At 38.6% G+C, this 22590-nt stretch overlaps 1 protein-coding gene and 1 non-coding gene across 2 annotated transcripts in view; both read left to right on the forward strand.

Annotated features, from left to right (window-relative positions):
• Positions 1-22590, forward strand: part of SNX2 (sorting nexin 2) — a 63577-nt gene that overhangs the window by 13761 nt on the left and 27226 nt on the right. Inside the window, exons 2-6 of the mRNA XM_012811475.2 lie at positions 7147-7264; positions 14894-15057; positions 18868-18934; positions 19118-19161; positions 21330-21471. Of these exons, the coding sequence (XP_012666929.1) occupies positions 7147-7264; positions 14894-15057; positions 18868-18934; positions 19118-19161; positions 21330-21471 (535 nt within the window). The remainder of the gene's footprint in view (positions 1-7146; positions 7265-14893; positions 15058-18867; positions 18935-19117; positions 19162-21329; positions 21472-22590) is intronic.
• On the forward strand, positions 8314-8412 carry LOC111728477. The gene has a single exon (XR_002775754.1). It is a non-coding gene; the product is annotated as a small nucleolar RNA U13 (small nucleolar RNA).

Consider the following 22590-nt stretch of genomic DNA (forward strand, 5'->3'; position numbering starts at 1 on the left):
TTCAAATTGTTGCAAGTCTCCAAAAAATTTTTCAGTGTATTTATTGAAAGAAAAATCTATGTATAAATTAACTCTTGTGGTTAAAACCAGTGTTGTTAAAGGGTCAACTATATATGTCTCTGATTTTATTTTTTTTATTTCCCTGCTTTATTTTTAATTTTTATTTCTTTGCTTTTGTTGTTGTTGTTGTTGAGATAGAGTCCCACCCTATACCCTGAGCAGAGTGCAATAGCATCATAGCTCATTGCAACCTCAGACTCGGGCTATAGGCATCCACTGCCTCAGCCTCCGGAAGCTGCTGGGACTTTTTTTTTTTTTTGAGACAGAGTCTCACTATGTCACCCTTGATTGAGAGCCGTGGCATCACAGCTCATAGCAACCTCTAACTCTTGGGCTTAAGAGATTCTCTTGCCTCAGCCTCCCAAATAGCTGGGACTACAGGCACCTGCCACAACACCTGGCTATTTTTTGTTGCAGTTGTCATTGTTTTTAGCTGGCCCCGAGCCAGGTTTGAACCCACCACCCTCACTATATGTGGCTGGCGCTGTAACCACTGTGCTACAGGCGCCAAACCAAGCCGCTGGGATTACAGGTGCACTGCGGTGCCCAACTGAGTTTTTCCATTTTTTTAGGAGTCAGGGTCTCTCTCTCATTCAGGCAGGTCTCAAACTCCTGAGCTCAAGCAATTCTCTCTCCTCAGCCTCCCACAGTGCTGGGATTACACCACCGCGCCCATCTATTTCTCTGATTTTAATAAAGATAGTATATTGTGTGTAGGGGGGAAGAGAGTGGACTTTTTAGTGAATTTTTATTTACTTTGAAAATTAGATTTAAACTCATGCAAATGTAGTAAACATTATGGCTAGGAATAGTAATTGGTCAGATAATCAAAAAATCTGAGATTGCATGTATTTGTATATACTTTAAACACTAACTTAAAATAACTGTAAATGAATTTGCAATGTTTTTAATCTTTTTGTAAGTTCGAAATAATTCTAGATTTACAGAAAAGTTGTAAAGAATATTAGAATTCATATGTTACAAAGCTAACATACACAGAAATAATGCTGTTATCAAAACCAAAAAATTGGGCTGGGCATGATGGCTCACACCTGTAATCCTAGATCTTTGGGAGGCCAAGATGGGAGGATCATCTGAGACTAGGATTTCAAGAGTAGCCAGAGCAAGAGTGAAACCCCATTTCTATAAAAAAAAAAAAGTGGAGAGAGGGAAGGAGGGATGTGGAGGTCACAGTGTATGACATATCTCTTGGAGGTGGGACGCAATTATAAGAGGGACTTTACCTAACAAATGCAATGAGCGTAACTTGGTTCTCTATACCCTCAATGAATCCCCAACAATAATAATAAAAAAAAAAAATTAGCCAGCAATGATGGTGTGTGCTTATAGTCTTCAGCTATTCAAGAGATTAAGGCAGGAAGATCACTTGAGCTCAGGAGTTTGAGGTTACAGTGAGCTATAATGACACCAGTGCGCTCTAGCCTGAATGACATAGCAAGACTATGTCTCAAAAAAAAAGAATTGCAGTTATCTGATGTACCCCTCGTTATACATAGTATAAACAAGAAAATCGGTACCCAAAGAAATTCACTGTCTACATTTACTATAGACAGATGAATGTACAAATGGGCCCAGAACCCAGACTTCCTGATTCATGGGAAATTCTGAAAGTTTGGAGATAAAAATTATCTAAAATGAAGTTGACTGTGCAAGTTATACATGAAATTTTAGTGTTGGTATCGTATTCAATAGAAATATATCTTAGTTTCTAGAAGGACAAAGAGAAGAAATAGAAAGCAACGTAATTTTTAATATATATTATAAGGAAATTGTCTAGCTACCTATTTTCTCATAATGTTTTATTATAAACATCTTTCTGTGTCAATAAATGACACTGCTACTTAAAAAACAAACAACAACAACAAAAAAGATTTGACTGGGTTTAGTGGCTCATGTTTGTAGTCCTAGCACTCTGGGAGGCTGAGATGGGAGGATGAATCAAGGTCAGGAGTTCAAGACCAGCCTGAGCAAGAGTGAGACCATGTCTCTTCTAAAAATAGAAGGTACAGGTAAGCTCCTGCCAGTGGGCCCAGTCTGGAAAGAAGTCCAGAAACACCTCGCTGTCCTGTACCCCGCAGAGCAGCCTCACCACGCGGTGCGGAGGGTGGAAGGCTCTCTGCAGCAGGGGCAGCAAGGCTGGCTGGTAGAAGTGTTAGCTGGACATTGTGGTGTGTGCCTGTAGTCCAGCTGCTTGGTAGGCTGAGAGAGGAGGATGGCTTAAGCCCAGGAGTTCGAGGTTGCTGTGAGCTGTGGTGCCATGGGGCTATACAGAGGGCAACAAAGTGAGACTCTGTCAACAAAAAAAGTATTTCCTTATATAGATCATATATATATACACATATATAGTTAGATTTACACCTAAGTTCTCACCCTGAGCTGTTTGTTCAGGTCTTTTACCTATTTTTAATTGTTTGGTTTGTTTTCTTATTGCTGAATTTTAACATTTTTTTTCCATTTTAGATAATGATCCTTTATCAGATTTGTCTTTTGCAAATATTTTCTTCTAGTGTCAGATTTGTCTTTCCATTGTCTTTACAGTATCTTTTTTTTTAGACAGAGTCTCACTATGTCACCCTTCGGTAGAGTGCTGTGGTGTCACAGCTCACAGCAACCTCCAGCTCCTGGGCTTAAGTGATTCTCTTGCCTCAGCCTCCCAAGTAGCTGGGACTACAGGCACCCACCACAACGCCTGGGTCTTTTTTGGTTGTAGTTGTCATTGTTGCTTGGCAGGCCTGGACTGGATTCAAACCTGCCGGCTCTGGTATATGTGTCTGGTGCCTTAGCCGCTTGCGCTACAGGCACTGAGCCCTACTGTATCTTTTATAGTAAGTCTTGAAGTTGATAGTGTCAGTCTTCCAACTTTGTTCTTCAATATTATATGGTGGCTATTCTGCCTTTCCGTATAAACTTTAGAATTAGCTCGTCGACAACAACAAAATAACTTGCCAGGTATTTTGCTTCACATTGCATTGAACCTATAAATCAACTTGGAAAGGCTGGACTATTTGGTTTTTTGGGGTTTTTTTTTTATTATTATTTAGAGACAGAGTCTCACTTTATTGCCCTTGGTAGAGTGCTGTGGTGTCACAGCTCACAGCAACCTCCAACTCCTGGAGTTAGGTGATTCTCTTGCCTCAGCCTCCTGAGTAGCTGGGACTACAGGCGCCTGCCACAGTGTCCAGCTATTTTTTTGTTGTTGTTATTGTTGCAGTTTGGCTGGGGCCGGGTTTGAACCCACCACCCTCGGTATATGGGGCCAGCACCCTACTCACTGAGCCACAGGTGCCACCCATGGACTATTTGACAGTATCAAATTTGTATCTGTGAATGTGGAATATCTCCTTATTTATTTAGTTCTTCTTTGATTGCTTTCACTAGAATTAAGTGTTTCCTTATATAGATCTTGTACACATTTTGTTAGATTTATACCTAAGTATTTCATTTTAGGGAGTGTTAATGTAAAGAGTATTAAGATTTTAATGTCAGATTTTACTTCTTCATTGCTGGTATGTAGAAAAGCAATTGATGTTTGCCAGTTAACCTGGAAAAGCAATTGGTATTTGTAAGTTAACATTTCTTACTTTTTTTGAGACAGTTTCATTATGTCACCCTCGGTAGAGTGCTGTGATGTCATACCTCACAGCAACCTCAAACTCTTAGGCTTAAGCGATTGTCTTGCCTCAGCTTCCCAAGTAGCTGGGACTACAGGCATCCACCACAATGCCTGGCTATTGTTGCAGATGTCATTGTTGTTTGGCAGGCGCGGGCCAGGTTTGAACCTGCCAGCCTGGGTGTATGTGACTGGTACCATACCTACTGAGTACAGACACCGCCAGTTAACATTTTTTGTTCCCAGTCTGCATACCTTTTGTTTCTTTTTCTTATTTTACGTTGCATTAGCTAGGACATCCAGTTATGATGGCAGAAAGTAGTGGTGAAAGGGGACACCCTTGTCTTGATCTTGATCTTAGTGGGAAAGTTTCTCACCATTTAGTATAATGGTAGTAGTGGGCTTCTTGTAGATATTCCTTATCAGGCTGAGGAAGTTATCCTTTATTCTTAGTTTGCTAAGAATTTTTATCAGGAATGGGTGTTGGAGCCACATTGCTACATTTTTATGTGAATGTGCCATTGGCTGTTTCAAATTTTATAGTATCATAGACAATTTGATTGGCAAATATGTGCCTAATTCTTTAGCACAGCCATATTATTTTCTTAAAATTCATTGATAATTGGGCTGCGCCTGTGGCTTAAAGGAATAGGGCACCGGCCCCATATACCAGAGGTGGCAGGTTCAAACCCGGCCCCGGCCAAAAAAAAAAAAAATTCATTAATAGTCGTTGAATGTTTGCTGCAAGATACAGAGTAAAAAGTAGTAGACAAAATAAAATCTCTTCCATTCCTTATAGAACTTATAGTCTATGAGCAGATAGGTATAATGTCAAAGGAGAAATTTGGAGAAGATACGGGCTTGGTATTCATGCTCCTTAATTGGACTTGGGACAAGGTCAGTTGAGATTGTCAGGAACATCTTTCAGAAGAAATAATGAACTTATTTATTCTTTAAATTCCTTCAAGTGAAATTACTCAGTTAAATGGAGGCCCACTTTTGGGATACTTGGGTCTATAAAAATTATTTCCTGAGAGAAAAGAAAGCTGCTCTTTACATTTTCCTATAAGGATTTGGAACTGTTTTTGAATGTTATAAAGGAATGTCCTTGTGCCATACAGGATAGTTTACTTAAAAAGCTTACTGAGTAGGGCCAGGTGAGGTGGCTTATGCCTATAATCCCAACACTCAGGGAAGCCAAGTAGGGTGGATTGCCTGAGCTCGCAGGTTCGAGACCAGCCTAAGCCAGAAGGAGACCCTGCCTCTAAAAATAGGCAGGTGTTGTGGAAGGCTCCTGTAGTCCCAGCTACTGGAGAGACTGAAGCAAGAGAATGTCTTGTGCCCAAGAGTTAGAGGTTGCCGTAAGGTATGATGCCATGGCACTCTACCAAGGGCAACAAAGTGGAACTCTGTCTCAAAAAAAAAAAAAAGCTAATGAGTAGCATCAAAGGATTATTGGTCCTACAAAAAATTTACTAAGCATAAAAGAAAAAATTGATAGAATTTGCCCATAATATAAATTAAGAATGTCTGTTGCAAAATCTACTTATCTTAAAATTAAAAAGTAAGCTACAGAGAGGGAGAAAGTATTCATAATACATATCTGACACAGAATTTATATCCAGAATGTATTTTAAAAACTACTACAAATCAATAAGAACAATAGAAAAATGGAGAAAATACTTGAAGAGACTCCACAAAAAAAGAATATTCAAATGGCCATTAAACATACGAAAAACTGCTTGGCATCATTATTCATCAGAAGAGTAGAAATTCCAACCCCAGTGATACTTTACACCTTCTGGAGTAGCTGAAGTGAACAAATGAAATATATCAGAATGTTGACAAGGATGTGGAGCTATATTTTCATATGCCTCTAGTGGGAGTATAAATTATACAACCCACTTTAGAAGATTGTTTAGTGAAATCTCCTTAAAGCTGAACATTCATCTACCCTATGATCTAGCAGTTCCACTCCTAGGTATATACTGTGTTCACCATAGTAGCACTATTAGAAGTAGTAAAAAACTGATAACCACCCACATAGATCAACAGTAGAACAGACCAATTATGACATTCACACAACAAAATATTATACATCAATGAGTATAAGTGGCCTGCTACACAGAACAATATAGAAGAATCTCATGTACATAACATTAAGAACAAGATGCCAGCCACATATACCGGAGGTGGCAGGTTTAAGCCTGGCCCTGGCCAAAATTGCAAAAAAAAAAAAGAACAAAAATCAACAGAAAAGAATATATTTTTTATAATTCCATTTATGAAAAGCAAAACCAGGAAAAACTAATCTAGGTCAGTAGAAACCTACATGGTAAAGAATGGGAAGGGGGGGTCCTAGTTTAACAGGTATGTTGTGTTTTTGAAAATATTTAGCAGTATAGTTTGAGATATATAATTTTGTATGTGTTTGTTTTATATACTTTGTGAAAAATGTTTTAAGTCTTATTTTTAACCATTGTTTAAACTATAATAAAGCTAAAAGTTACACAACCTAGTTTCTATTACATTGCTCATTATACTTTAAGAAACACAAAAATAATCCTTAACTTAGTTAAAATGTCAGTTTTTGATGAAGGCATATTTTTAGTTTGAAACTATAGAAATTTTATAATAGAATAATTGTAGTCTTAATACTTAATGCTTTCAACTTTGTTTCCTTGTTGTTGAGTTGTGTGGAATTCTGATGCGTGAATACCTCTGTCCCCACCAAGGGGGAAGAATATGGCAATGACAAAAACAAAAGCATGGGCCAGTTGCGGTGGCTCACATTTGTAATCCTAGCACTCTGGGAGGCTAAGTGGATTGCTGGAGTTCAAGACCAGCCTGAGTAAGAGCGAGACCCCATTTCTACTAAAAATAAAAAAATTAGCTCAGTGTTATGATGGGTGCCTTGTAGTCCCAGCTTAACTAGGGAGGCTGAGGCAAAAAGATCTCTTGAGCCCAAAAGTTTGAGGTTGCTGTGAGCTGTGACATCATGGCACTCTACCCAGGGTGACATAGCGAGACTCTGTCACAAAAACAAAAGCATCAATTCTTAAAAATTAAGGGACTTGATCTGATTTGGGTTCTATAATATGTGACTGTATAAATATTATAAAACATTTCATTTGGTTTTTATGAATTATAATTCAACATGACAAACTAGTAATCTCCAAAAGAACAAGTAGAATACACTTTCTTTTTTTCCACACTATTGGAAGTTCAAAAGAATAGACTTTTTTTATTAAATCTTAAGTGACATTTTGTTAAGAAAGGAAATGAGCAAAAGTGTGTTTTTGGTTCATTGTTACCCTCAAGGGAGGAAATATAAATAGCTGTTCTTGTTCTTTCCTCCCTTCTTATCAAGAGAATGTACTATTTCTGTAGTATATAGGGAAAATTACACCAGATAAACATGCCAATCTGTTACCTATTATTGTTCCTTTTAACAGTCAAGTCCATCATCTCCAGAGCCAGCTAGTCTTCCTACAGAAGATAATAGTGCAAACTCCAATGGCCCAAAACCTGCAGAAGTTGTGCTAGATGATGACAGAGAAGATCTTTTTGCGGGTAATTGTTGTATTTTTATTTTTAAATAATGACCAGAAGTGCATATTGTGTTGTATAAAAAAAAATTCTCTAAAACAAAACTGAAATTCTGTATAAAATGTTTGTAATAGCTCTTTTTGTGGAATCTTAGGAGAGAGCATTTCTAACTAGACAACTCTATGAAAAATAGGCACTGTTGAGAGAAGCAAAAATGTGGTCTTTTCTGGTTTTACATATTTGAAAATAAGTTCAGTGTTATAATTGGATTGTTTTGGTAAGTACTTAGACTTAAAGGCTAATTGTTAGGGCCTTCATACTTTGAGAAATAGTAGTGATTGTATTTTTTTAATTACATATGGGTCACAAAGCAAAATTAAGAAATTTGGATTTAAGAATCTGTTTGTATCCCGTTTATGTTTGAAATTTATTTTAGTAAATTGCTGCAATATTTACCACCTCTTCTTTTTTTTTTCCTTTTTTTTTTTTTTTTTTTTGAGACAGTCTCACTATGTCACCCTTGATAGAGTACCGTGGCATCACAGCTCACAGCAACCTCAAACTCTTGGGCGGCATCACAGCTCACAGCAACCTTAAACTCTTGGGCTAAAGCAATTCTCTTGCCTCAGCCTCCTAAGTAGCTGGGACTACAGGTGCCTGCCACAACTCCCAGTTATTTTTTGTTGCAGTTGTCATTGTTTGGCTGGCCCGGGCTCGGTTCAAACCCGCCAGCCCTGGTGTATATGACTAGCACTGTAACTACTGTGCTACAGGCACTCAGCCGCCACCTCTTCAATAATGACTCACTTTTAGGGGAGTAAACTGATGCTTGAGATATTTGTTTTGGACATGAAGGCAAGATTTGGTATATTCCATCCTAAAGTTTAAACAGTTAGCTTCAAAGAAGTATCTGCTTTAAGGTTAACATTAATCAAAATTAATATTTTGATATTAAAAAGCAAAATCTTCCTTACTATTGATGACACAAAATTAAAGTAGTCAGTTTTCCTGTTTTTAACAGCTTAATGTACCTGAGCTGACTTTCATTGAATTAAAATTTAATAATATGGTTGATCCTTTTGGGGTTCATAAGCATGATTGGATTTTCACACTAATGTGTGTGAGATATGCGTTCCTTCTTGTTACTGTGTTGGCACATTACCCATATAACTTGCAAAGAGAAAGAAAAAGTAGAAGGAAAAAAAATAATGTGTTCTCAGCTTTTATAGTGGTTCAGTATTCAGACCATTCTGTACATTTTGTACAAATATATTTGAAGATACAATCCTCTATCCCAAAAGTTTATGTAATTTTCAACTTGCTTAGTTCCATGAATAGTTTTCACCATTCATGAATTCACATATTTTATCACATCAGAAAATAAAAGTGTGATATACATACAAATACTGAAGTACTAATCATGTGGGGGTTTTTTTTCTTTTTTGCCACTTAACAACTTAGAGTCAAAATCATATCTAGTTAATTTATAATATTTCAGTATTCTTTGTTGCCTTTCTTGGACTTTCTTCCAGGTGCTCCTTAAAGGTTTTTTTCATGGCATTTATGTTTTTATCAAAAAGATAACATAAGTCTTGTCTTTTTTTTTTTTTTTTTTTTTTTTTTTAAGACAGTCTCACTTTGTCACCGGTGGTAGAGTGCAGTGGCATCACAGCTCACAGCAACCTCTAACTCCTAGGCTTAAGTGATTCTCTTGCCTCAGCCTCCCAACTAGCTTGGACTACAGACAACTGCCACAACATCCAGCTAGTTTTTTTTTGTTTGTTTGCTTTTTTGCAATTTTTGGCCAGGACTACATTTGAACCCACTACCTCTGGCATATGGGGCCAGCGCCCTACTCCTTTGAGCCACAGGTGCTGCCCACCCAGCTAGTTTTTGGTTGGAGTTGTCATTATTGTTTGGTAGGCCCTGGCTAGATTCAAACCTGCCAGCTCTAGTATATGTGGCTGGCACCTCAGCTGTTTAAACTACAGGTGCCAAGCCTTTTTTTTTTCTTTTCTTTTTTTTGAGACAGAATCTTACTATGTTGCCCTAGGTAGGGTGCTATGGTGTCACAGCTCACAGCAATCTCAACTTTTGGACTTCCACGCAATTCCCTTGCTTCAGCCTCCCAAGTAACTAGGACTACAGGTGCCTGCCACAATACCCTGCTACTTTTTTTTGTTGTTGTAGTTGTCATTGTTGGTTAGCAGGACAGGGCTGGGTTCAACCCCACCAGCCCTAGTGTATGTGGCTGGTGCCCTAACCACTGAGCTATGGACGCTGAGCCGTGAGTCTTGTCTTTACTAAACAAGTTCTTATCTAAAACTGTGTGTGTTCCTATAACAGTTTTGGATTATCTATTTTATTAAAGACCTTTCCACTTCATAGTCTTAGAATTCTATATAAATGAATGTGCTGAAACCTTTCTCTAACACAGAATTGTGTGTATGTGTGAGCACACGTGCATGTATATGGAAAGAAAGGATTTTTTTATGGTTGTATAGTGTGCACAGCTGATCAGTTAGCCAAGTGAAAACTATACAATGATATTTGCCCACTTGGTTCAATCAAAAAAATCTTTACAGGGGCAGCGCCTGTGGCTCAAAAGGGCAGGAGTCCGGCCCCATATGCCGGAGGTGGCCGTTTCAAACCCAGCCCTCGCCCCGAAAAAAAAAAAATCTTTAAAGTATTTTAGTCTATTAGTAATCTATGCTAAATTCTGTGATTCAAATATTGTCAGTGTTTGTTTTAAAAAGAGAGATGGTGTCTAAAGAATAATAAACATAGTCATCTGTTTGCTTTGTTAACGTATAAATATAAACACTTCTTTTCTTTTCTTTTCTTTTCTTTTTTTGAGGGGGGGACAGGGGTCTTACTCTGTTGCCCCAGGCTAGAGTGCTGTGGCATCAGCCTAGGTCACAGCAACCTAAAACTCCTGCACCTCCCAAGTAGCTGGGACTATAGGTGCCTGCCACAACACCCAGCTAATTTTTCTATTTTTAGTAGAGATGAGATTTTTCTCTTGCTCACCTTGGACTTAAACTCCTGAGCTCAAGCGATCCACCTGCCTTGGCCTCCCAGAGTGCTGTGATGACAGGTGTGAGCCTGGCCTTATAGACACTTATTTATTTATTTATTTATTTATTTGAGACAGAGTCTCACTTCGTCACCCTCTTTAGAGTGCAGTAGTATCATAGCTCACAGCAACCTCAAACTCTTGGGCTCAAGCGATTCTCTTGCCTCAGCCTCCCTAGTAACTAAGATTGCAGACACCCTCCACAACGCCTTGGCTTTTTTATTGTTGTTTTTTTAGTAGGCCTGGGCCAATTTTGAACCTACCAGCCCCAGGGCAAGTGGCTGGTGCCCTAACTACACTGAACTATGGCCACCTAGCCACACTTTTTTATTTTTTGAGATAGGGTCTTACTCTGTGGCCTGGGTTAGAGTGTAGTGGTGTCATCATAGCCCACTGCAACCTCAAACTCCTAGGTTCAAGTGATCCTCCTGCCTCAGCCTCCCAAGTAGCTAGAACTACTGGTGCATGCCACCATATCCAGCTAATATATATATATTTTCATTTTTGTAAAGACTGGGTCTTGCTTTGTTGCTCAGCCTGGTCTGGAAATCCTGGCTTCAGGCAGTCATCCCTTCTCAGCTTCCCAGACTCTTTTAAGATTACAGAAGTAAGTCACCATGCCTGCCAATAAATAATTTTTATTCTTTAGCATTTATCTTAAACTCAGCTGTATTTCATAAAGGCATCTGATTATTTTTGTCTGAGTGAATTAATACTATACTTAGTTCTTATTTATAATGCTTTCAAGCAGGAGCATCATTTCTCTTTCTATAGAGGAGTATGGTTCTAGGAAATGGTAGTATATGTTACTAGCGTGGTGAAAGTGTTGTAAAGAGAACATGAACTTGATTTATTTCTCCTACACCAGAGGATAAAATATAAATATTACTCTAGTGCTTAGCCATTAGGACTTTAAAACCATAAGGAGGTTATATTAGTACATGTGCTAATGTGTTTTGGGTAGCATTTCAAATAGTGTATGTCAGAAGTGATACTGGAAAAAATTCATCTGTGATACATGTTGCAGTTATTAGCTTATGTAGAGCGTATTCACCAAATACAGTTTACCTATTAAATCCCTCTCCTCCATCATTTGTTAAAATCTGGCACTAATGCTGCGCTGAGCATACCTCAGGAAACTATCCTAGAGGAGGAGGTAAGTGTGAGCAAATTGCTAATTCTGAAATCGCCCTAGACAAGCGGTTCTCAACCTGTGGGTCACAACCCCTTTTTGCATATCAGATGTTTACATTATGATTCATAAAAGCAGCAAAATTACAGTTATGAAGTAGCAATGAAAATAATTTTATGGTTGGGGGTCACCACAACATGAGGAACTATATGAGAGGGTCGCGGCATTCAGAAGATTGAGAACCACTACCCTAGATCTTTAAACCTTAGAACTATAGAATCCCTCTTCTCCATCATTTGTTAAAATCTAAAAACTTGTTTTTGCCAGAGTACCTAGCTCATTTCACCTATGCTGTTCAGGTTATGCCAGTTGTAAGTTTAGTGAGTATTCCTTTATTTAAAAATTCTTTGATAACTGTCAAATAAGTATCATTTTAGCTGATACTGACATAAGCAATTTATATTTGTCTCAAAGTTAGTACCTATTGGACACCCTCCTGAACTTTTCTATCTGATTTAAATTAAAACTTGTGAATCTGTAATATGTTCACTTAAGGTAAAAGAACTCATGCAAAGAATTTAAGATATACTATTTTACTGTTAGTAGGCTGAATCTAAATAAATCCTACCATTTATAAAGTATCCTCTTAGTGTCAAGAGCACAAAACCTGGTATCGGTGAAGTAAATTGTGATTGAAAACTTAAAATGGACAGGGTGCAGTGGCCCACACCTCTAATCCTAGCACTTTGAGAGGCTAAAACAGGAGGATCAATTGGGAGTTCAAAGACCAGCCTGGGCAAAATAGCGAGAGCCCTGTTTCTACCAAAAAAATTTGTTTTAGTTGGGAATTATGGTGCATGCCTCTAGTTCCATCTTAGGCAGAAGGATTTCTTGAGCCTATGAGATCCAGGCTGCAGCAAGCAGTGATAACACCACTGCACTCCAGCCTGGGTGACAGACTCCATCTCCAAAAAAGAGTTTTCAAGTTAAAATTATTTTATTTATGCTGATTTATTTCTCAATAAAGTTATCTCTTCCACAAAAAAAATTTTTTTTGAGATTTTTTTTGTTTTGTTTGCTACTTGTTTGGTGTTTGCTTATTGGCAGTTAATTGCTCATGTGTGTAATCCTAGCCTTCTGGAAGGCTGAAGTGAGGAGATTGCTTGAGCTCAGTTCAAGACCAGCCGGACCAAAAATGAGAACCTACCGGGTGTCTAATACCTAATAATAGAAAAACTAACTGGGCATCATGGTAGATGCCTATAGTCCCAGCTACTTGGGAGACTGAGACAGGGGAATCACTTGAGCCCAGGAGTTTGAGGTTGCTGTGAGCTAGGCTGACACCACCACACTTTAGCCTGGGACAACAGAGTGAGACTCTGTCTCAAAAAAATAAATAAATTGCCCCTAGCTTGAAAGCATTGCTTTTTTTGGTTTGATTTTTCATATTGCTCATTGGTTTCATTTGTTTAACAAAAGGATTGTAAATACCAGCAGTCTGCACAGCCTGAGTTACATGTAAACTTTTATTATAGTCATCTATAGTCTGTTTCAAAACCAAAGGTCTGTTTTCCTTCCTCATTACCATAGTTTGAAAGATTTCTGTTATTAGTCATTTTTACTTTTAACATAAAAATATAAAGAGATCTATGCCAAGTAAGGATTTCATGAACATTTTCATTAAGCATTGCTTAATAAAATGTTAACCTGTATAATCTTATTTCAGGTCAATAGGCTATACTTTTTTTTTTCTTTTTTTTTAGAGACAGAGTTTCACTTTGTCTCCCTGGGTAGAGTACTGTGGCATCACAGCTCACAGCAACCTTCAACTTCTAGGCTTAGGTGATTCTCTTGCCTCAGCCTCCCAAGTAGTTGGGACTACAGGCGCCCTCCATAGCACCTAGCTATTTTTTTATTGTTGCAGTTTGGCTGGGGCAGGGTTTGAACCCACCAACCTCAGTATATGGGGCCGGCGCCCTACTCACAGAGCCATAGGCGCTGCCCAATATACTATACTTTTTGAGTATTAAAATTAAAATGGTTCACCATCATTATTACTGTCCCAAACCTCCAGGAATCTAAGAACTTCATGTTGGAAACCCCTGTTCTTGTCCTGTGTTTCCCTTATAGTCCTGCCTGCCTTTTCCTGGTATCAATTCTGCAGAGCAGCCGAGATGTGATGTATATTATGGCCACTGATTGTAATTTTCTCTTTCCTGGCTCTGCCTTTTGCATATGCTCATCCATTTTTGTGGAATTATCTCTTGGTGTTTTCTCTACCCATCCAAATCTTCTTTTCCATTGCCCTAAAGTACTGTCTCCAGGAGCAACTCAGAGTGTAATGTTTGTTCTGGAGTTCATGTTGTTTGTAGTTCCTATAGTAATTAAATGCCTTGTGACATTCTTTTTATTGTTCTCTTGCTGCTATTGTCTTTTATTATCATTTAACATTCCGTATGCTTATGTCTTGTTTTCCCCAAATAGATTGTAAAGTCCCTGAGGGAAGGTATGATATTCTACATTTCTTTACATTTCTTCATTGCTCTGCCCTTAGCACAGTATTATGTACCTGTAAACTCTCACAGCTTATTTGGTTTGATTTTAAAAATGAATTTCCTTAGAGATTTTTCAAGAGGATGAGCATTTTAAGTTAAAACCTAGGCGGGCCATGGTGACTCATGCCCATAATCCTAGCACTCTGGACCCAAGGTGGATGGATTGTTTGAGCTCAGGAGTTCGAGACCAGCCTAAGCAAAAAATGAGACCATTTCTTTACTAAAAATAGAAAAACTGAAGCAAGAGGATTGCTTGAGTCCAAGTTGGAGGGGTGCTATGAGGCCATGGTACTCTATCCAGGGCAACAGCTTGAGTCTCTGTCTTAAAAAAAAAAAAATTAACACATAAAACCTTAACACATACTTACTTTGTGTTGTATTCGTGTATCTAATAAAATATCCAGTAATCTCTGGCAGTTAATTACTTTAAATTACTAACTTTGTGGCTTTTCCATAACTAATTTTTAATCACAGTTGGAATAATTCTGGGTAGCCTTCCACCATAAAATTTGTTTTCTTATGTATAAAATAATCATGATGTTAGCCTGAATGAAATATTTGGAAGGTAAGTTACCACAAGTATAGGATATATTACAGATCCAAACACAGGTGAATGTGAAACGTTTTCTCCTAGCCTTTCCCTACCACTACTGTAGATAATTAAGCTGACTTACTAGGATTCTTTTTACCTAAACCAACAAAGTAACTACGGATTTTAAAATTATAATAAACAACTAAGAATTCATTAAATTCTCTTGTAATTATTTTTAAGTATTACTTTGGTATTTATTTGTATTATAAAAATATTTTATATAATTATTAACTACTATATAAAACATTAGGGGCTTGGTTCTGGGTGTTCGTAACTAATTTATTTAATTTGTATCTAGAAGCTACAGAAGAAGTTTCTTTGGACAGCCCAGAAAGGGAACCTATCCTCTCCTCAGAACCTTCTCCTGCAATCACTCCTGTCACCCCTACTGCACTCATTGCTCCTAGAATTGAATCGAAGAGTATGTCTGCTCCTGTGATCTTTGATAGATCCAGGGAAGAGGTACAAGAAAATGTTTGTATTTTAAATGAATATGTAAACAATAAGTCTTTTGTTCCATACCCAGTATTATTTTCCTGCTAATCATTCCTAATCAAGGCTGCTGGGCACTCTGGCCTGTAATCCTAGCACTCTGGGAGGCTGAGGCAGGAGCATTGCTTGAGGTCAGAACTTTGAGATCAGCCTGAGCAATAGTAGACCCTGCCTCTACTAAAAATAGAAAAATTAGCTGGACATTGTGGCAGGCGCCTGTGGTCTCAGCTGTTGGGAGGCTGAGGCAGGAGGATCACTTAAGCCCAGGAGTTTGAGGATCCTATGACATAGGCTGAGGCCATAGTGCTCTAGCCTGGGCAACAGAGTGAGACTCTGTCTCAAAAAAAAAAATTAAAATTATTCCTAATCAAGACTTTCAGGCATTTTTAGAAAAGAACATTGAACTGAAGAAATTAGGGGATCCAGCTACCTATTTATTTTATGTCCAGCACTCTTCCTAGTGTATCATTTATTTTAATACTTAAATTGAGGAATTTGTCATTTGTGATCTTACGATGGTAATTTGTGCCTCTCAGTGTTCCTATGTTGATCAGATAAGAGGATGTATAAAAGTGCTTTGAAAACTATTAATCAGAATAAAGTGGTATTTTGAATAATTTGATTTGATAAAATGAAATTATAATAAATAGTATTAGTACATAAACATTGCTATCTTGCCTTTACTTATTTATTTATTTAGAGACAGTCATACTCTGTTGCCTAGGCTAGAGTGCCATGACCTCAGTCTCCCAAGTAGCTGAGACTACAGGTGCCTGCCACAATGCCTGGCTAATTCTTCTATTTTTAGTAGAGATAGGTTTCCAACTCCTGAGCTCAGGGGATCCTCCCACCTCAGCCTCCCAGAGTGCTAGGGTTATAGGTGTAAGCCACCGAGCTGGGCTGTATTTTTCAGAGTCTCACTATGTCACCCTTGGTAGAGTGTCATGGCGTTACAGCTCACAGCAAACTCAAACTCCTGAGCTCAAGCAATTCTCTTGCCTCAGCCTCCCAAGTAGCTGGGACTACAGGCACCCACCACAATGCCGGGCTATTTTTTTGTTGCAGTTGTGTAGCTGGCCTGGGCTGGGTTCAAACCTGCCACCCTCAGTGTATGTGGCTGGTGCCTTAACCAGTGCTACGGGCGCCAAGCCTGGGCTGTATTTTTTAAAGGAAGGAATGAATCTATATCCATTAAAGATACTTTTTTATAACTTGGCAATAATTTCTGATAAGGTGAATTTGGGAAAAAAAAATTATATGGAGGTTATTGTCAATTCATTTGTATAGAAATAGATCATTAAAATGACTGATTAAATAACCACAAGCAGGCTCGGTGCCTTGTAGCTCAAGCATCTAAGGTGCCAACCGTATACACCAGAGCTAGCAGGTTTGAATTCAGCCTGGGCCTGCCAAACAACACTGACAACTACAACCAAAATACAGCCAGGCATTGTGGTGGACACCTGTATTCCCAGCTACTTGGGAGGCTGAGGCAAGAGAATAGCTTAAGCCCAGGATTTGGAGGTTGCTGTGAGCTGTGATGCCATGGCACTCTACCCAGGGCAACAGCTTGAGGCTTTGTCTCAAAAATAAATAAATAACCACAAGCAAAAACATATAATCTCACAAACACTAAGGGAAGAATGTAAGACATAAAGGAATACTTACATACAATTCTAATATTGGAACTTTAAAAACAGGGAAAACTAATATACAGTAGTAATAGAGGTTACAGCAGTGATGGTGTTGGTGGGTGGAGGATGGATTGTGACAGGGGGAAGCACCAGAGGGCCCCTGGGCTGTAATGGTGGTGTGTGTTTCTGATACAGGTTCTGATTATAAGGATGTGTTCACTTTTTGAAAGTTTATACATTTATATACTCTTCTGCATTTATGTTATGATTCGAAAAACATTTACTTTATAAAATCTGTAAAAGAAGACAACCTTGAGAAAAAGATTTCTTTGAGATAATCTTAAGATTATCAATATTGGCTCAGCACCTGTAGCTCAGCAGCTAGGGTGCCAGCTACATATACCGGAGCTGGCAGGTTTGAATCCAGCCTGGGCCTGCCAAACAACAGTGACAACTACAACCAAAAAATAGCTAGGCATTGTGGCAGGCACCTGTAGTCCCCGCTACTTGGAAGGCTGAGTGAGGCAAGAGAATCGCTTAAGCCCAAGAATTTGAGGTCGCTGTGAGCTGTTATGCCATGGCACTCTACTGAGGGCTACAAAGTAAGACGCTGAAATAAAAAGCTCCCTGTGGTGGCTCACACCTGTAATCCTACCACTCTGGGAGGCCAAGGTGGGTGGATTGCTTGAGCTCATGAGTTCAAGACCAGCCTGAGCCAAAGTGAGACCCCATCTGAACTAAAAATAGAAAAACTGGGGCAAAAGGATGGCTTCAGCCCAAGAGTTGGAGGTTGCTGTGAGCTATGATGCGACAGCACTCTACCTAGGTGACAGTTTGAGACTCTGTCTCAAAAAAAAAACCAAAAGTTATCAATATTGCCTTGGCTCGGCACCTATGGCTCAAGTGGCTAAGACACCAGCCACATACACCTGAGCTGATGGGTTGGAATCCAGCCTGGGCCCACCAAGCAGCAATGACGCTGCAACCAGAAAATAGCCGGGCATTGTGGCGGGCACCTATAGTCCCAGCTACTTGGGAGGTGGAGGCAGGAGAATCGCTTGAGCCCAGGAGTTGGAGGTGGTTGTGAGCTGTGCTGCCATGGCACTCTACCCAGGGTGACAGCTTGAGGCTCTGTCTCAAAAAAAAAAAAAAAAAAGAAAAGAAATTGCGTTGAAAATTTTACAAAGTTTAATAACCTCTGCACTTTCTTCTTAAAAATAACAAAGCTTTCCCGCAGAGCTGATGTTTGGATTGCTTATTTATAATGGCATTAAAAAGGTCTCCCCTGTAGTGTCATAGTGTTATCACTTTATTGCTTTTTTTGGAGAACTTTATAGGCCTTTCATTTACTTCAAGCAGTACATGTGTTTATTAGGAAATGAGAGAAATTATGCTAGTAAAGTTACCTTTTGGTATCATCATTTCTAGTGGTATTTAAGATGCTGCTAGTGAAAGTAATGACTACTTCCTGGTTAGTAAACAGTAGAGATAAAACTTTGACAAGTGCTATTATTAAAATTAACTAAGGAGGTAATTAATAATCTGAGTTCATAGATTAAATATATAGAACAAAAAAATTCCACAATGTTTATATATATTCAGAAGACTAGAACACTTTTTCTACATTTTCTGTCTTCAAATGATCTTTTTCCTCTTGTCTTTGTGTACTTTTTCTTTTACACAGTAAGAAAATGTGAAAGCCTTTATTGTTTTTCCAAAATGAAGCACTGAGTAGCTGCTTAAATAATTCATTGTCACAGACTTCAATAGAAATTAGATGATAATGGCTCAGCACCTGTAGCTCAAGCAGCTAAGGCGCCACCCACATAGACTAGAGCTGGCGGGTTCGAATCCAGCCCAGGCCTGCCAAACAACAATGATAACTACAACCAAAAAATAGCCAGACATTGTGGCAGGCACCTGTAGTCCCAGCTACTTGGGAGGCTGAGCAAGAGAATCACTTAAGCCCAGAAATTGGAAGTTGCTGTGAGTTGTGATGCTACTGCACTCTACCCAGGGCAATAGCTTGAGGCTATGTCTCAAAAAAAAAAGAAATTGGATGATAAAATTACAATTCTTAGTGTTATGACAACAATATAATTTAAATTTTTATTGTTTCTTAACAACAAAAAATTATACTTTCTAGATTGAAGAAGAAGCAAATGGAGATATATTTGATATAGAAATTGGTGTGTCTGACCCAGAGAAAGTTGGTGAGTCAATAGTTGTCTGTTTATTTTGTATTTCTTTTTTATTAGTTTATCTGTATGCTGTTTTTCTTTACTAAATGCAATATTAAAGTGAGTTTTATCTTTTTAATCCACCCATTCACAACAAATAGTAAGTTTTTATTTTTAATATGTGATTTTTAATATATTTTTTGACTTTTCTTACAGGTGATGGCATGAATGCTTACATGGCATATAGAGTAACAACAAAGGTGAGGCTTTTCCTCTTTTAAAAAAACAGTGAGCATTTAGTATGTGGTGTGGAGATACAGTGATGATTAAGGAGGAAGTAATCCCTGTCTTTATAAAGGTTACCATATACTAAGGATTATCAGGAAGTAACTGAGTTGTGAGCGGTTTGATACTTAAAAGTAGTGTGTGAAGTGAGAGTATGCAGGAAGGGACCTAATCTAGACCTGAAGGGTCAGGAAAATCTTCCTGTGGAAAGTAGTATCTCAGCCAAGACAAAGGTGAGTGAAGTGATTGGGAGAGATGAAAAGGAAGAAGAAGAATGCTTGTTATAGGCAAAGGGATTTGTTTGTGCAAAAGACAAGAGTCAAGAAAGTATACAAGGCAGCGCCTGTGGCTCAGTGGGAATTGCGCTGGCCCCAAATATCGAGGATGGTGGTTTCAAACCCAGCCTCAGCCAAACTGCATCAAAAAAAATAGCCAGGTGTTGTGGCGGGTACCTGTGGTCCCAGCTACTCGGGAGGCTGAGGCAGGAGAGTCACCTAAGCCCAGAGTTTGAGGTTGCTGTAAGCTCATGCTGATACCACAGCACTCTACAGAGGGTGATAGAGTGAGACTCTGTCTCTTAAAAAAGAAAAAAGAAAGTATGTGCTTTTGGCTAGGTGCCTATAGCACAGTGGTTACAGCATCAGCCATATGCCCTGAGGGTGGCAGGTTTGAACCTAGCCCAGGCCAACTAAACAACTGCAACAAAAAAATACAGCTGGGTGTTGTGGTGGGTGCCTGTAGTCCCAGCTGCTTGGGGGCTGAGGCAAGAGAATTACTTAAGCTCAGGAGTTTGAGGTTGTTGTGAGCTGTGACACTACGGCACTCTATTGAAGGTGACATAGTGAGATTCTGACTCAAAAAAAAAAAAAAGTATGTGCTTTCTAGAATCTATAAGAAGTGATATATGATTTAACTGTTTGGCAGTTTGGCAAACTGTGAATTATGCACAGCCATGTCAAGGAGTTTGAGCTTTCTCCTAAGTATGATGGAGAACCATTAAAGAGATTCAGACTACGAATGTAGCACAGTTAGATTCTTGTTTTCGTAAGATCTCTTTAGGTTCACTATGAAGCGAGAGGATCAAAGTAGAGGTCAAGATTTCTATTTAAGAGGCCACTGCAGGCTGGGGACAGTGGCTCATACCTATAATCCCAGTATTTGGGGAACCCAAGGAAGGAGGTTCACTTGAGACCTCAAGTTCAAGACCAGTCTGAGCAATGTAGCAAGTCCCTGTCTCTACAAAAAAATATAAAAATTAATCAAACATGATGGCAGGTGTCTGTAATCCCAGTTACTCAGGAGTTTCAGGTTGCAGTAAGCTATGAGGACATTACTGTACTCTACCTGAGGCAACAGAGCAAGACCCTTATCTCCAAAAAGAAAAAAAAAGAGGCAATTGTAATTATTAAAGGATTTTAGGTTTCAATTGAGATTTGAGAGACAGTCTATTGCAGCAGTCTAGCTGCGAGAAGTAATACTTTGCACTAAGGAAGTGGCTCTGGAGATGAGCAAAATAAATGGCTGCTTAAGTTATGTAGGAGGTAGAATTAATAGGATTTGGTTGTAAGGGGTGAGGAAAAAAAGGGATGCCTAAGTTACCAACTAAAGGTACTTTGTAGTTGGGGATGGAAAAAGGCAACATGGGGAGGAACACGAGGAGGACGGGGTGGGGTTTGTTAATTCACTGGGCCAGCATTTATTAAATATTTACTACGGTGTCAGGCTCTGTTGGAAGCACTAGGGGATAGTAGTAAATAGTATAGACAATTTATGTTTTAGCAGGGGTTAATATGGTGGATTTGAGGTGCTAAATGAGATTAAGTGGAGTTATCCCATAGGTATTTGGATATATTGGACTGAAGCTCAGAAGGAGATCTGGGCTAGAAGTAAAGATTAAAAATCATTCTCATAAATAAGGTGGATGAGATGGAGGCTAGGATAGAATAAAATAAATATGTTCTATTCTCTTAAGGTTCTGTATAAACATCTGTGATTTAGGTTTTTCTTAGAAATATATATACCATGCTAGATACTCAGCATTCTTTTGCAAAGTCGATATATCCGTTGTTCACAATTATATGTAACATTACCTTCTAATAATTACTTACATTCAAAAGTTCAAATACCTCTTCTTGACTTGTAGACTTCTCTCTCCATGTTCAGTAAGAGTGAATTTTCAGTGAAAAGAAGATTCAGTGACTTTCTTGGTTTACACAGCAAATTGGCAAGCAAGTATTTACATGTCGGTTATATTGTGCCGCCAGCTCCAGAAAAGAGTATAGTAGGTAAGCACAGATTTTGTAAAAATTAATTTTTGTTGCTGTTACTAGTTCAATTTAAAATATATGGATTCCATAATCATTCACTATCTGCATTTCATAATGTTTAGAAATAATGAGTTTATCCCATTTATGTTAATTATGCATCACTTGAGGAACATATAGCTAACGGTTTTATTTTTTAACATCTAAGAATTTTGATTTTTATAATACTGTGATGTTAGATATTGGGTTGAAATCTACCAAGTTTAAAGCATTTGGAAACCCTAACTTAATAGAGTAATTAGCATATTATTTGACTAACACACTCAGAATACTTTTTTTTTTTTTTTTGTCGCCCTTGGTAGAGTGCGGTGGCATCATAGCTCACAGCAACCTCCAACTCTTGGGCTCAAGTGATCCTCTTGCCTCAGTTTTTCTATTTTTACTAGAGATGGGATCTTGCATTTTCCTCAGGCTGGTCTCAAACTCCTGAGCTCAAGCAATCCACCCTCCTTGGCCTCCCAGAGTGCTAGGATTACAGGCGTGAGTCACTGTGCCCAGCCTAAATCTCTTCAATTTCTGGCTCAGTAGACAATACCTATCTTTTTATATCTGTTTCCACATTGAATTTGTTGTGATGCAACATACCATATAATCTTTATAAAATTCTACTGAACACTCTATAAGAGTAAAAAAGATGGATAATCATTGGTATTATTATCAAAGTAGACTGTGCCTCCCAACCTCCTACCCTAAGGGTCTCTGAAACTCTGGTTAGAGCACCAGCCACATACACCACAGTAAGCAGGTTCGAACCTGGCCTGAGCCTGCTAAACAACAATGGCAACTACACCAAAATAAATAGCCAGGCGTTGTTGTGGGCACCTATAGTCCCAGGTACTTGAGAGGCTGAGGCAAGAGAAATCACTTAAGGTCAAGAGTTTGAGGTTGCTGCGAACTGTGATGCCATGGCACTCTACCAAGGGTGACATAATGAGACTCTGTCTCAAAAAAAGAAAAAAGCTAGCACATGTAAATTCAAAGTAGAAACTATTATAAATCCTAAAAGCACTTTTTTCTGTTATTGATTCTGACATGTTCTAAATGGTAATAAGGGATAACAACTCAGTTATTACTATCCAC

The sequence above is a fragment of the Otolemur garnettii genome, unplaced genomic scaffold (assembly GCF_000181295.1).
Source record: "Otolemur garnettii isolate 467f Iridium unplaced genomic scaffold, OtoGar3 scaffold00160, whole genome shotgun sequence".
Lineage (NCBI taxonomy): Eukaryota > Metazoa > Chordata > Mammalia > Primates > Galagidae > Otolemur > Otolemur garnettii.